At 53.4% G+C, this 14,533-nt stretch overlaps 1 protein-coding gene and 1 long non-coding RNA gene across 5 annotated transcripts in view; one reads left to right on the top strand and one right to left on the bottom strand.

The window, feature by feature from the left end:
* Positions 1-1,805: 1,805 nt before the first annotated feature.
* On the bottom strand, positions 1,806-3,741 carry LOC143442303 (uncharacterized). Of its 3 annotated transcripts, XR_013110349.1 has the most exons (3): positions 3,563-3,741; positions 3,277-3,344; positions 1,806-2,407 (listed from the first exon to the last, which is right to left on the bottom strand). It is a non-coding gene; the product is annotated as an uncharacterized LOC143442303 (long non-coding RNA). The 3 variants fall into 3 exon arrangements; XR_013110347.1 differs by having other exon boundaries at positions 3,277-3,741; XR_013110348.1 differs by lacking the exon at positions 3,277-3,344.
* Positions 3,742-3,744: 3 nt separating this feature from the next.
* Fam131c (family with sequence similarity 131 member C) overlaps positions 3,745-14,533 on the top strand; it is a 16,793-nt gene continuing 6,004 nt past the window's right edge. Inside the window, exons 1-2 of one of the 2 annotated variants that reach the window (XM_034503611.2) lie at positions 3,745-3,940; positions 14,130-14,245. In XM_034503611.2, coding sequence (XP_034359502.1) covers positions 3,919-3,940; positions 14,130-14,245 — 138 coding nt within the window. In that variant the 5' untranslated portion in view covers positions 3,745-3,918. Of the gene's footprint in view, positions 3,941-12,646; positions 12,865-14,129; positions 14,246-14,533 lie in introns of those variants that run through there. The other variant, XM_076933841.1, reaches the window with a different exon arrangement.

The raw sequence follows: 14,533 nt of genomic DNA, 5'->3' as shown, positions 1-14,533 counted from the left end.
CCTTCTGGGTAGAGGGATGCAGCCTTCTAGTCTTGGCTCAGGAGAGGTGACACATGCGGACATCCATAGTAAATCTCAGGGTCCAGTGACCAGAGATTACAGTGTTACAGTCCCTCCCACTCACCGGGTACCAAGTTCAGATCACAGCGTGCACAACCTTGAACCCTGGCTGGGTCAGTGTTGCCAGCGTGGTACTTTCTGTGTCAATTGGCCAAGGGCAAAAAAGGAACATGAAAACTAATTAGAATGATGCTGTCTCAGGCTGCCCCCTGGTGGTCACTCGCTGCATGACACGTACAACTCAAGACAACTTAGTCCTTGGTTGTAGCAGGGGCTCCTGTCTGCAGAGATCTTCAGAATCAGAGTTACAGCACCAATCCTGAATTCTGAGAAAGGGACCCTGCTGTGAAGAAGCCACCATTGTCCAAGACTACACTAGGTATCTGAGAAATGAACTTAATACCTTAATACCGCTCTTTACTCCACAGTACGCTTTACTCCAAGGCTTCTCTGTCTCTCCCTGGCACGGACAGTGGCTGTCACTGCCTTGATCAAACTGAGTTCCCTCGGGACTCTGTCTCCCCCATCAGACTGAGGGTGTGCATGCCCCCCACCTTAGTTCACCTCTTGTTTGTGGGGTCAGGGAGACCTGTGATCTACGAGTCCAGTTGGAAGCCCTAGTCCAGGTGAGAATGGACACATTTCCAGGTCAGCCCTTAGCCTTATTTCTAGATCTTTCTGGTTTTTTTGTTTGTTTGTTTTTTGTTTTTTGTTTTTTGTTTTTTGTTTTTCAAGACAGGGTTTCTCTGTGTAGTCCTGGCTGTCCTGGAACTCACTGTGTAGACCAGGCTGGCCTCGAACTCAGAAATCCGCCTGCCTCTGCCTCCCAAGTGCTGGGATTAAAGGTGTGCACCACCACCGCCCGGCTCTAGATCTTTCTGGAAAAGGCTTCAAGTTCTGATTGCTGGAACCCACCCAAGATTTTTGCCTTCTCTTCAGTCTCTTGTGTCCCTTCTCCCACACCCAGACCACAGACTCCTCCTCTCTCTTTCTTTCCCCTTCCCCTTCTCCTTCTCCTTCTCCTTCTCCTTCTCCTTCTCCTTCTCCTTCTCCTTCTCCTTCTCCTTCTCCTTCTCCTTCTCCTTCTCCTTCTTCCCCTCCTCCTCCTCTTCCTCCTCAGTCTCATATACTCTTGGGCACCTGGCTCCATCCTCACTGGGATATGTCTCCCAAGCCTCAGACTAGGCCAAGTCCTTTCTCCATTTCAAGGGCACTACCTGCCTTATGCTGCCAGGACTGTGGTTCCAAGTAGACCCTGGTCACAGCAGGAGAAACCCCAACATTGAATTCCTCCACAGACACTGCAGGCCCCAGTGTGCAGGAGCATCCACACCATACAGCTTTGCCTGACACATCAGGGCTCAGCAAGTACCTGCTGGTGAGGGCAGGCTGATGGTGTCACAGCCATGATCCATCCTCTCCTCTGAAAGAGTATCTGTGGTCAGCAAGCCTACAGCCTCTTGTAAGCAGACACATACGAGCTGATGAAGATGGCTGCTGTTGTGTTTGACAGAGATTCCTCTAGAATGTCGGGGGGGGGTACAGCCTGCCCTCTCCCACTGCTCTCTAGGGGTCACATGTGCCCAGAGTGCCCCCAAGTACATCTCTGTTTTCAAACCTCTGTGTACAGAGAGCCACCCACCAGTTCTAGCTGCCCGCACTCTACCCAACCTTCAATGTCTGGCTTCAGGGTCACCGAAGACTTGAAGCTGTCCCCATGTCCCCTTGGCCCTTGACAGGAGATGTCACCTCATGGGGTTTATTGGCTATGGAGGCAGTACTCTCCATCCGACCCTGAGCTCAGCTTACGCATGGCTCTCTCCACCGTGTCCCCACTGACCCTGCGACAACCAGGCAGGCACTGGTCTGATTCACCACTGGAGTGACTCCTGCTGAATAACCTTCCTCCCATTCAGCCCTGCAATGTCTCCTCTCCATGCTTCAATGCCCACAGCAGGGCAGGCTCTCAGAGATGCAGATGTCTGTCCATTGATGAACAGCCATGGGACGGGGCTCTGGGTCCTCAAGCTCGTGCCAGGAGAACAGAACACGCGGGCCGACGAACGCCGCCTGGCATGGTCCTCCCAGGTTTCTTCTCCTCTTCTCCCATGAGTGGGTGTGTCAGGAGGGCACCCGAGGCGGTCAGGGAAAGGTCACAGGGCAGATGGGCTGTGGGGTGAACTGGGAAAGGACAGACCATCCTGGGGAGGGAAGCCACACATCTTGGATCTGTCTGGACATCGTCTGCTTCAGCAGAATTCCAAGGACTGGGAAGGTGAATGTGGCCATGCAAAGAGCCCCAACATGCCTTCCCCCAGTATGGCCCGGTCTCAGGATGGTCCCAGTGCTGTGCAGTGACAAGATTGAATCAGCAGGAAGCTAAGCAGTATAACATACATGGGAGAGACAGAAGCATCTGCCCCCTACACCTGTGTCCCTGAGCTGGCCACACAGGCAGCCCAGATGATGCTTCTGCTCATCCTGTCCACCGCTCCCTATCCCAGGCACCCCCCTATCCTGGAAACTGCCCTGTCTCTCCTCTCCTCTCCTCTCCTCTCCTCTCCTCTCCTCTCCTCTCCTCTCCTCTCCTCTCCTCTCCTCTCCTCTCCTCATGGGTCTTCTCCCATCAACACCACCCCCAGTCCCTAGGCTGTTCTGCTGCCAGCAGGTACATCAGCAGCCCTGACCAGTCCCTGCCCTTACATCATGGTGAGTCAGAGCCCTGCCTCCAAGTCGCATCAAGTCAGAAGGGCAGACACATCTGCCTGCTCAGTACCAGGTCGCATGCCCTGGACAGGACCAGAGCTTGACCATAGGCAGATCTGCCTTTCCTTCTCCACACAGAGGCAGGAGCACCCCTGACATCAAGTAAGCCACCTGGGTGGTGTCCACGTGTGATCCTTTCAGGTTCAATTGCGTGTTTAAGTAACACTGTCTATATGAGCCTGTATGAGTCTCCACTCACACCTAGGTCTGACAACACCAGGGACACCATGGGGCCATCTCCACTCTGACTTTACTCAATAGCTCAGCTTCCCAGCCCTGGGCAGCCCCACCAGGCTTGGCTTCTGCTCTGCACCGGGTCTTCAGACCTTTGCTCTAAGCTGTCCTCATCCCTCAGGGCTGTCTCTAGTGACACATGTCTGGTAAACAGACCCCAGTGACTCCTCTGTCTGGGAACAGGAATGTCCAAGGGTGGAGGGAGGTGACATTTACCTCAGACACAGGGTGCTTCAGGCCTGGCAAGGTTTGTCACAGAGCATCTGGTCAGTCTCTCTGGGATACTGAATAAATGCATGTGAATGCACACAGTGCATATGTGTGAGAAGAGGAACACAAACACGCGCACGCACGCGCTCGCGCGCGCGCGCACACACACACACACACACACACACACACGGGCACACACACGCACTAAAATAAAACTCGGTCTTCCTCATTGCGCACAGTGGGATGAGGCTCATCCTTGCAGAATTCCCCTTTCCCAGCCCTCTCCCCTGACCTTGAGCTCCAGAAAGCAGGCGCTACTCAGGTCTGAAGCTAGAAGTCCTCTTTACAGTCTCCGTTACTTTGGTTTGCGGTACTTTGGTTGGCGACAACAGGTGCACTGGCACGGAGGGGGCGGGGCGCACTCCAGCCCCGCCCCCTCCGCGCTCCCCGGGTCCCCGCCCGCCGCGGTGTCGCCCGGCCTTGGCAGCTGCGGGCGCGGCGCGAGGCAATCGGGACGCGGCGGCGGCGGCGGGGACGACGACCCAGGAGCGAGCGGAGGCCGAGCCGCGCAGCCCCAGTCCGCGGAGACATGAGCGCGCGGCCGCCCACCGCACCCCAGGCGCAGTGGCCGGGCCACGCCGCCCAGTGATGGGATCCTGCGTGTCGCGAGGTGAGGACAGGGCGGCACGGGACGCGGCAAGGGGCGGGGGCACCAGTGCTCCGCTAGGGGAAGCCAGGGTGGGTGTCCGCCCTTCATGGACCAGCCGCGCCCCAGAGGACACGATGCCCCGCGGGGGACAGAGCTCGGGAGGAGGGCTCCACACCCCACGCCCCACTCGGCACCCGGCAGGTGGCATGAAGCAAGGTCTCGGTGCCATGCTTTCTTCCCCGCAGCTACACGCCTCCTGCAGTGTGCCTGCGAGAGGAGGGAGGTTTCCGGTTCTTTCTGGTCCTCTTATGGGCCACTGAGCTCCGGGAAGACAGACAGACCTTGCTCCGCTCCTAACGAAGCCTTCCTAGCTCAGGATCCCTTTCCCTCCCGGGGTGCCTGTGTCTTTAGCCCCAGAACCCTCCTGGCAGGAAGGGTTCAGTAGGAATGAACAGGTTATCAAGGCTCGCTCTTCTCCACCCGCAGCCCTAACTCCATCCCCACCCCCCACCCCTGCTCAGGGGACAGGAGAGGACAGAGGACAGCTGACGTTTCCAGTAACCCTTGGGCCTTTGTCTCTCACCTGGCACCTTGGTTATTCCAAGGTGATTCCAGGGAACTGGAGTGACCATCCCTCATCTGTGGGGCTTGGGGGGGGGGAGCACTGTCTGTAAATGGGGGGTGGCATAGGATCTTTCATAGGTGCTGGGGGGGAGGGCATATTTGTCTTTGGAGTAATATTTTAGAAGAAAGGTTGGGAGGTGTGGGAACATGCCTGTTATCCCAGCACTCAGAAAATCAAGAGTTCAAGGCCAGCATCCACAGCATAGAGAATTCGAGGCCAACCTGGGCTACATGAGAGCATGTATGAAAACAAAGCAACCCCCCCCCCCAAAAGAGGTTGGGCCATTGTCCCACTTGGGATTCTTACTCGCTGTGGGAGTGAGCAGGGGGCGGGGCTGGGAGTGGGCGTGTACAGAGGTCAAGTCTTCTTACCCCAGCCCCAAGGTCTTTGAAGACAGCCATTGCACTTGTCACTCCAGTAATTTACCCAGGCAGAGAAAGGTTAAGTAGCCTTTGAGTGGGCTGGGCAGGCCCCGTGGGGACCGTGGTCTGGGGTATCTTGAACATCAGTCCTCTCCGGTTCTCTGAGGGGGTTCTTCTCTCAAGTTCCTGGGGGAGTGTTCAGGGAAGTAACTCAGGGGGTCCCTGGAAGGTGTCAGCAGGGGGTCATGGGGAGGGGAGAGGAGGAACAGAGTCAGGCTGTATGAAGTTGGTTCAAGCTGGTTAGTGGTGATATGGTACCTCCTGGGTGTCAGGCACCACGTTAAAGAAGCAGCTGGGACATTCCGGGACAGCGCCTGGTCTGGTGAGACCTGAGGAACCCAGCATAGCACCTGGCCAGGGAAGCAGTTCTCAGAGTAGAAAGCCATGAAGTGTCTTTTAGCTCCACTCTCTGAGTCTGAGCTGTTCTCATAAACCCCAAAGACTCATGGGTAGTCTCCCATGGAGGCAGTTGTGGGTGTGAGGTATCTGGATGTTTCCTTAGTGGCCAGGTCCCTTCTCCATCCCACATGCACTGGCCCATGAACACAAGAGCCACCGAGTACAGGATGGAGGCCAGACAGCAGGGATGCCTGCCAAGGTCACACTGTGAGTCTGTGACTTGGGGCCTCCAACGCCCATGCTCTTCCCGTACTCCCCTCTGCCAGGGCAGTTTGTGGTCTCACTGGCTGAGACAGTCTCCATTCTTTATCGCGCACCTTGGGCTTCCTGAGTGACACCCCCAGGTCAGGCTGTATTGTCATAACTTTTTTCTGTCCTGAGAGGACAGCGCCTGCTGGTCTCAACGTGCACCCCGGCAACTTAGAAGGGAGAGATCTGGGGATTCATGGACAGAGGACAACCCTTCTTCTGGAGGCCCAGCTGATGACTGAGGTCACCTGATTTTCTGTCATTGGGCAGTTTTGTGACTCACTGGGTTCTACTCCAAACCCCGCAGGCACAAGAACTAATGGGGCCAAGCACTTTCTTAGTCCCCGCTTTACAAATGACAGCGTGACCTTGCCTAGGGCCATAAACTGGGAAACAGTAAAGACCTGGGTCTGGGTTCTCCACAGCTGGGCCCTCAGCCTCAGCACCACACAGCCAGCCTTGTGGAGGTCAGGTGTCCCTGGGGCCCTCCGTCCTCAGCTCTGACACCTGTGCCAGTTGTTGACCACAGTTCCCACCCGCCAAGGGTTTCTGTGGGCCACGGTCAGAGCCTGAAGTGGAGGCCAGGGGTCATGAACTTTGCACTCTCATCCCACGGGAGCCTAGAGCCTACAGCCAACTCTGTCTAGCCAGTCCCCCTACTCCAGGTCCAGTCCAGGCCTTCCCTGAGAGATCCACCCTACCCAGCTGTTAGCCTCTGCTGCTGGGCTAGGGGATCTAGAGTCCCCAGTCCCTGTCAGTGTTCCCCAGTATGTAACCTTAGCAAGTTGAGTGGGGGTGAGAATGGTGGAGTGTTAGCATCGGGTAGGGGAGGGTCGCAATGTGAAGACACCCTTATCCCCAATACTGACAACATCAATACTCAATAGCTGCCTCTCTCGTGGGGCTAGTGTATCCGCCTTCCCGCAGACGATTACTCCCGGCTTTTTGGTGGGAAATGGGACCCCTCCTGCCTCCGAGGAGGCAGTGAGTACCAGGCATTTGTGTTAAGGACAGTGGGATACTGACCTCACACACCGCATCTAAGAACTAGCTTGTATTCCTTATCTATTTCTATTTTTTTTTAACCTTTAACTTTGTATTTATTATTTTTGAGTCAGGGTCTTATTCTGTAGTGCCTGGCTGGCACTGAACTCAAGGTCATCCTCCTGCTTCTGTCTCAAAAGTGCTAGAATTTCATGTTTGGGCAACCCTGTCTGCCCTATTTTTTTTCCTTGTTTAAATAGGGTCTCCAGTAGCCCAGGCTAACCTTGAACTTGCTATGTAACTGAAGATGACCTTGAACTTCTGATCCTTTTTCTGATCCAGGCAGCTGTAATCCTAGCTGCCCAGGTGCTAGGATTACAGGCGTGTACCACCATGCCTTGTGTATGTGGTGCTAAGAGACTGAACCCAGGGCTTCGCACCTTCCAGGCAAGCACCCTGTCAACTGAGGCACACCCAGGGCCTCTGGCTCACCTTTTAAAGCTACCATTCATTGTATGCTTATCCTGAGCCAGGCTGAGCTAGCCTTTGCTCTCCTGACCCAGTTAGTTCTCTCCTTGAACCTGGAAGAGAAGTGGGGGTCACAGAGCAGCAGAACCTCCCCCCCCCCAGGTTGCCCAGATGCAAATCCAGGTCCTGGAGGCCTCAGAACCGAGCCCCCACCACACTCCACACTCTGGGTTCTCAGAGGTTCCATGATCTCCCCCAAAGCACTTGGTGCATGGCCAACAGTCCTGAACAGATTTCTGGGATCACTCAAAGGCCTCCAGTCTGGTTAGGTTTTGCTGGCACTGGTAGCATCTAGCAGAGCGGAACAGATAGGAAGCCGGTATCCACCCCTCTCCGTCCTTGGGTCCCTCTGTGCCCACCTCTGCCCCTGGGTGTAGCGCTTCTCTACAGACTCCTCCCATCACAGCCCTTTCTGCCAGCTGACCCGTCAGCATCCAGGCCTATCCTGAGGGGGCCTCTAGGGTCCAGTGCACTGGTAGGAGAGCAGACACTGGCCACCGAAGACTTTCTTCTGAAGAGTCAAACATCTGATATGTCCTGAAGGATGGGTCCTGAGGGGGCCTGCCTTCTAAGAGTTCAGTCTGAGGGCAGGAACAGTTTTACGTTTAAAGAAGTCTAGTGTGGCAGGTGTGGACTCATACACACGCACACATGCACGTACCACAGAAAAGATGACTAGAGGTCCCTTTCTAGAGATGGGCACTATTTGATGGTTGGACTTTCATACTGTCCCCAGGATTTGAGCTCTAACCATATCAGCTACTACCCAGTGCCTTGGATAAGTCCCCTAGACTTTATTTTCCCATCTGTCAAGTGGGCACGCTGCTACCTACTTTGCAGGATTCAAAGTGAAATCATAGGTGAGGAATCATCTTGGTGCCTAACCCAGAGCAAATGCTTTAAATAAACAGGCAGTGTGTCCTCTCAGGCGAGGCTTCTCCCTCAAGGGAGTCACCTCGTTGGCTTAGGCCAACCTGGCAGGCTGCCTAGAAATGGCACACAACTGGAGTAGGCTGGGCCTCAGGAGGGGAGATGGATGGGGAAGGAGCGGGGGTGAGTGGAAGCCCTTGGCTGGGGATAGAAAGGGACTCCTGGGGCACCTCTGAGCTCAGCCAACCAGACCATTACATGACCATCATGGCCCAAGGTAGTTTGAGAGGACATTGGAGAATGGTTCTCTGCTAACTTCTGGGGCCTGCTCTCCTGGCTGGGACTCAGCAGGCAGAGAGGCCAGTGACTCACACTCCTGGTCTATGTCTGTAGGGACCAGAGGGTTCCCAAGGCAAACTCCAGTCCAAAAACAGGACTCAGGAATCCCACTGTCCAGAAAGACAAACTGAGGGACAGAGACAGGGTTGTTCCTCTGAGGGAGCCCGGGCCACCGGCAGCATTGGTCGCTTTAGCCCTCAGCACACATGGGTGGGAAGCAAGGCACACATAAGGCTGCTTCTCTCCAGAGCCTAGCGCGGCTGACATGTCACGGCTGGAGGGACCACCTGGTGCATCCGTTTGTCATAGGTGGCAGAGCTGCTTTGGGGAGACTGGCTTCCAGGGAGGCAGTACCAGGGGCTTAGGGCCCAGATCGATGCTTACCTGTTTTTCAACTCCTGTGTGTTACTGGCAAAGAATCATCTTCACTCCGTCTACACCGCTTTCTCCCAAGTGGCCGCAGGCTAATTCTCTTGTCCCGCCCCCCCCCCACCCGAGAAACACTCTGGGTGCAGGTGGCAACTGCAGTGACTAAGAGGCTGGGACACAGAGCCTTGGTGGGTAGCTATACAAGCTCTGAACAGCTCTGAAGCAAGTGTGAGGAAACTGAGGGGCTATGCCTCAGAGTCTGCCCGGAACCAAGCAGAGAAAAAAAAAATAAAGCTGGTAGGGAAACACCACAGGGTGAAGCACTCAGGTTAGATGTTATGGAGAACTGTCTGGGTGGTTAGGCTGACTGTCTGATTGGGAAGCAGTCTTGATAAGCAGAAGGACGGAGGGGACCTCTGGATGACACCCCCTTTCGTGGAAGGATCAAAATGGTCTTCAGGTTGTCATGGCAACCGGAGGGTGGTCACTCCTGTAGCCTGAGGAGGGGTAGGGAGCAGGTTCAAGAAGGGGACTCAGACATTGAGGTCGAAGGAGCAGTAAAGGAAGAGTCACCACACAACTCCCTTGGGGAAAGTTTCCAAAATAGCAGGCATTAGAGGTCCCCTGGGCTGTCCCCCAGCCCCACCCTACGTGACAATGTGTTTTTCCAGTCACCAAGGCCGTGATGCGGCCAGGTCCCAGCTGGGCTAAGAGCAGCTTGTGATTTCACCCTGGGCTGCTTCATTACCTGACGTCTCCATGGCAACCAGCCCATGACATCATGGGGCTAAAGTCTTCAGGGGCAGAGGAAGACTTTGGTAGAGAGCCTGGAGCCCAGATGGGATGGAGGTCAGGCAGGCAGGGGAGGCTGAAGCCAGGAGGCCACCAGCACCTCAGCCAACCTCTGATGTCACATGCTGTGCTGGCTCCTCATCGTCCCTGTCACCCCTTGCTCTGTAGCTGAAGTGCACTGCTTCAGGGGTGCCCAGGGAGTGTAGAAGCACCCCAACACCCATCCAGGTACCCAGCACCAGGTACCCAGCACCACCCTAAAGCTAGACAGACTCAGGTTTTGCACAACATGCAGAACTTTTTGTTTGGTGTGGTGTGTGTGTGTGTGTGTGTGTGTGTGTGTGTGTGTGTGTGTGTGGTGTGTCTGTGTCTTTATCTTTGTAGTATATGGTGTGTCTATATCTGTGATTTGAAAGAAATTATTTGATATGTGTTTTGCCTGCATGTCTGTCTGCACCATGTGTGTCTCTAGTGCCCAGAGAAGCCAGAAAAGGGCATTAGATCCCCTGGAAATGGAGTTACAGATGGTTGTGAGCTGCCATTGGGTGCTGGAAATTGAACCCAGGTCTTCTGGGAGAGTAGCCAGTACTCTAACCACTTAGCTGTCTCTCCAGCCCCTGATTTTTGTTTCCTTTTTTACACTTATATTATGTGTGCGTGGGGGGGGTCCATATGACATTATATGTGTGATGGTCATAGACTAACTTTTGGGAGTCAGGTCTCTCCAGTCACCTTGTGGCTCCCAGGGATGGAACCCAAATGAGCAGCAGACACATTTACCCTACTGAGATGTCTCCCTGGTCCAGCAACATTCATGCTGTTATTATTATTTTTTTTTGGTCATGCTATTATTTTTATACCTAAAGGTATAAGATATGGCCCCTATAGGTGCATATATTTGAATGTTTGGTCTCAAGTGGAACTGTTTGGGAAGGACTGGGAGGTGTGGCTTTGCTGGAGGAAGTGTTTCACTGGAGATGGGGTTTGCATTTTCACAAGCCCATGTCATTTCCGGGTAGCTCTCTCTCCTTCTGCTTTCTGCTTGTGCGTCTGGACGTGTACCATACATGCCTGCCTGCTGCCCTGTTCCTCTCCATGATGGTTGTGGACTTCCCCTCTGAAACTGTAACCCCCAAATTAACTGTTTCTTCTATAAGTTGCCTTAGTCATGGTGTCTTTTAGCACAGTAGAAAAGTAATTAAGAGAGTTGTGTGAACAAGTATATTTTTTAATCTTGACCCAGTGTGCCCAACTAGAAAATTCTCACTTGTGGGAATCACACACACACACACACACACACACACACACACACACACACACGAGCACATGCCTGCTTCAGGCACTGATAATTTCCATTTTCTTCCATTCTTATTTTATTGTTTAACTAGACCTGGTGACTAACAGGCCGAGGATGTCGTTCAGAGATAGACTGCTTGCCCACCATGTATAAGGCCCCAGTTATGATTTCCAGCTAGAGATTATTCAAACAAATAAATAGCCACAAATAAATGAGAAATCAACCTAATGAATTGCTTTGCGTGACTACTGAAGGACGGGCCCCCCGCCGCACCATGGAGTCCTTCCTCTGTAGACTTGGGGGGGGGGTGATGGAGCCCAGAGAAGAGCAAAGATAACTCAGGGTCACAGGGCCAGGACTGGCACACAGCAGGCAGTGCTGGGCAGGCAGAGTGTGAGCACATGGTTCCGCCCTCACTCTCAGGACCCATGTGGTCCTCTGTGCCCTGCCTTTCTTATGTCTGGGTCACTTTGGGTCAGGAGAGGACATTAGCCATCACCTTGTCTTCTCCTATAGTGTCCAGACAGCCTGGCTCCAGACTCCCTCCCTTGGCTGTGCATCCTGGCCTTGGGTAGGTCCCAGATCCTCTGGGTTCCTTCAGAATGTAATTTGGCTGAGAACTCTCACCTTGACCGCAGGCCCACATTCACTTCCCTCCCTGCAGCCTGGCTGGATGCTCCTGAGGTGTTGGCTCTAGGGCCTTTCCTCTGTTAGGATCCCTTTCTTCCCTGACCTGTCTGTGGCTGGCCCAGCTGTTTTGATCCATCTGCAGTTTAACTAACACTGGCTTGCTGCACTGATGTCTGAAACCCCTGCTTCCTTCCTTTGAGAAGTCTCTAATGAGAGCCTGCTGTGTGCTGGGCCCTGTGGCAGGTGCTGAGGATGCTGTGACCAATAAAATAGACCAAGTGGGGGCTGGGGAGATCATTCAGTTGGCAACCTTCCTGCATTCTATCCCCTGAACCCTTGTTAGGAGGCCAGGCGTGGTAGCCTGCACTTGCGGTCCCGGCGCTGGGGCCCAGAGGCAGATAGAGGGTCACTGGCTAGTTGGTCTAGCCTACATGGCAAGTTCTGGTCCAGCGAGAAACCCTGTCTCAAAAATAAATGAATAAATACATTCATGCAAGCATGTATGCATACATACATACATACATACATACATATGTACATACTAGACAGCACCTGAAGAACACCCAAGTGTCCTCCAGTCTAGTACACATATTCTCTCTCTCTTTCTCTCCCTTTCTCTCCCTTTCTCTCCCTTTCTCTCTCTCTCTCTCTCTCTCTCTCTCTCTCTCTCTCTCTCTCACACACACACACACACACACACACACACACACACACAGACTCACACACACACACAAACATGGAAATTCTGTCTCAAAGTAAAAAGAAAATATAGAATGTGTCTGTATATTAATCTAAGTTATTTAAAAAGAGTAAAGAACATTAAAAAAAATATAGCTGAGCCAGTATGCACGCCTTTCATCCCAGCAGCCAGGAGGCAGAGGCAGAGGCAGAGGCAGAGGCAGAGGCAGAGGCAGAGGCAGAGGCAGAGGCAGAGGCAGAGGCAGAGGCAGAGGCAGAGGCAGAGGCAGAGGCAGAGGCAGAGGCAGAGGCAGAGGCAGAGGCAGAGGCAGAGGCAGAGGCAGAGGCAGAGGCAGAGGCAGAGGCAGAGGCAGAGGCAGAGGCAGAGGCACGTGGATTTCTGAGCTCAAGGCCAACTTGGTCTACAGAGTGAGTTTCAAGACAGCCAGGGCCACACAGGGAAACTCGGCCTTAAAAAACAAAAAGTCTTATTTTCTGTGTATGGTGTTTTCCTGCATGAATGTCTGCACACTAGGCATGGATACCCAGAGACCAGAGAAGGGCATCGGATCCTCAAGAAGAAATGGAGTTACAGACGGCTGTGAACTGCACTGTGGGTTCAGGGAACTGAACCCAGGTCCTCGGGAAGTGCTCTTAACTGCTGAGCCATCTCTCCAGATCCTCAGACTCACTCTGTAGACCAGGCTGGCCTCAAACTCACAGAGATCCTCCTGCCTCTGTCTTCTTCATGCTGGGATCAAAGGTGTGTGCCACTGTTGCTTGGCAACATTTTTAAATTAAACAATCTATGCCAGTGTGGTGCCACACCCCTTTCATCCTAGCTCTTAAGAGACAGAGGCAGGTGGGTCTCTGCGAGTTCAAGGCCAGCTGGTCTACATAGAATGTTCTAGGCCAGTCAGGGCTGGTTAGAGCTACACGATGAGATCCTGTCTCAAAAATGTAAAGTTAAAAAAAAAAAAATTACAATGGTGGGGGTCCATTGACCCAGACCTGTAGTTCCAGCTGCCTAGCAAGCTGAGGCAGGAAGCTCTAAGATAGCCTGGGCTACATAGAAAGTCTCTGTCTCCAGACGGAGGCAGAAGAGAAGGAGCCAGACATTTATTTATTAGTTCAGAGATGAAGTTGCATGTAGCTCAGGCTAGCCTCAAACTTGCCACATACCCAGAGATGACCTCGAACTTCTGGTCTGCCTGACTTTACCTTGGAGTGCGGGGAATTACAGATGCATACAGGATGTTATACAAGTTAGGCAAATACGCTACCCGCTGAGCTACATCTCCAACCCCAGCCTTTTCTTTCTTTTTTTTTTTTTTTACAAAGTATACAATGTCAACCAGGTGGTAGCAGCAGATACCTCTAATCCCAGCACTAGGGAGGCAGAGGCAGAGGCAGGTGGATTTCTGAGTTTGAGGCCAGCCTGGTCTACAGAGTGAGTTCCAGGACAGCCAGGACTACACAGAGAAAGCCTGTCTCAGAAAGAGAAAGAGAGGGAGAGGGAGAGGGAGAGGGAGAGGGAGAGGGAGAGGGAGAGGGAGAGGGAGAGGGAGAGGGAGAGGGAGAGGGAGAGGGAGAGGGAGAGGGAGAGGGAGAGGGAGAGGGAGAGGGAGAGGGAGAGGGAGAGGGAGAGGGAGAGGGAGAGGGAGAGGGAGAGGGAGAGGGAGAGAGAGAGAGAGAGAGAGAACCAAGTATGCAATTAATATGATTCTTTGTATCTGAGGCTGGTCCAGCTCCTGGGATTCAATGTTTCTCCTGCCTCACAGTCAGAGCTGGGACAATGGGTGTGCATTATAACCCACGCTTGTTTCTAATACTACTGGTCTTCCTGTATTCATTTTGTATCCTTTCATGACTGATTATCTTATCCATTCAGCCATCTTTTGGCCAAGTCTGTTTCAGACATAAAGCAGAGATGGTTTGAGGTCCCCCCTGCTCAAAAGCTTCTATTTCTTTGCCGTCCGTGTCACTAATCGGGGTTTTTCTAATTTCTCTTGTCATTACTGTTTCCAGATCTGTTCACAAGTGCCCACAAAAACTGCCCCAGACCCCAGGGCACAGACATCCTGAACCAGGACCTGCCCTCCAGCCGCCCACCCGCCATTGTTCCGGACCATGTTGCTGGCAAGGTAACTGGCCATCCATCACTCTCCTCCCGCCTGCCCTGACTCCGGCTGCTCTCTTATTTCTCTGAAGCAAGCAGAAACCATTCTCAATTCCTTTCTTTCTTGCCAATCCCAGCTTCTCCCTGGGCAGTAGGGGCACCAAGGGCTTGGTACTCAGCTGGACGAGGCTCTGCATTGGGCTGGGCATCAGGGACTGGGCCAGATTTATTTAGAAAACACAGCCCCGCCCCAGGGGTCTTCCATCCAAAGTAACTCAACCTCGCCGGTAGGTTCTGCTGCCAGCCTAGAAGA

Source organism: Arvicanthis niloticus, chromosome 5, assembly GCF_011762505.2.
Source record: "Arvicanthis niloticus isolate mArvNil1 chromosome 5, mArvNil1.pat.X, whole genome shotgun sequence".
Taxonomy (NCBI): Eukaryota; Metazoa; Chordata; class Mammalia; order Rodentia; family Muridae; genus Arvicanthis; species Arvicanthis niloticus.
This window is presented reverse-complemented; position numbering and strand designations above follow the sequence as displayed.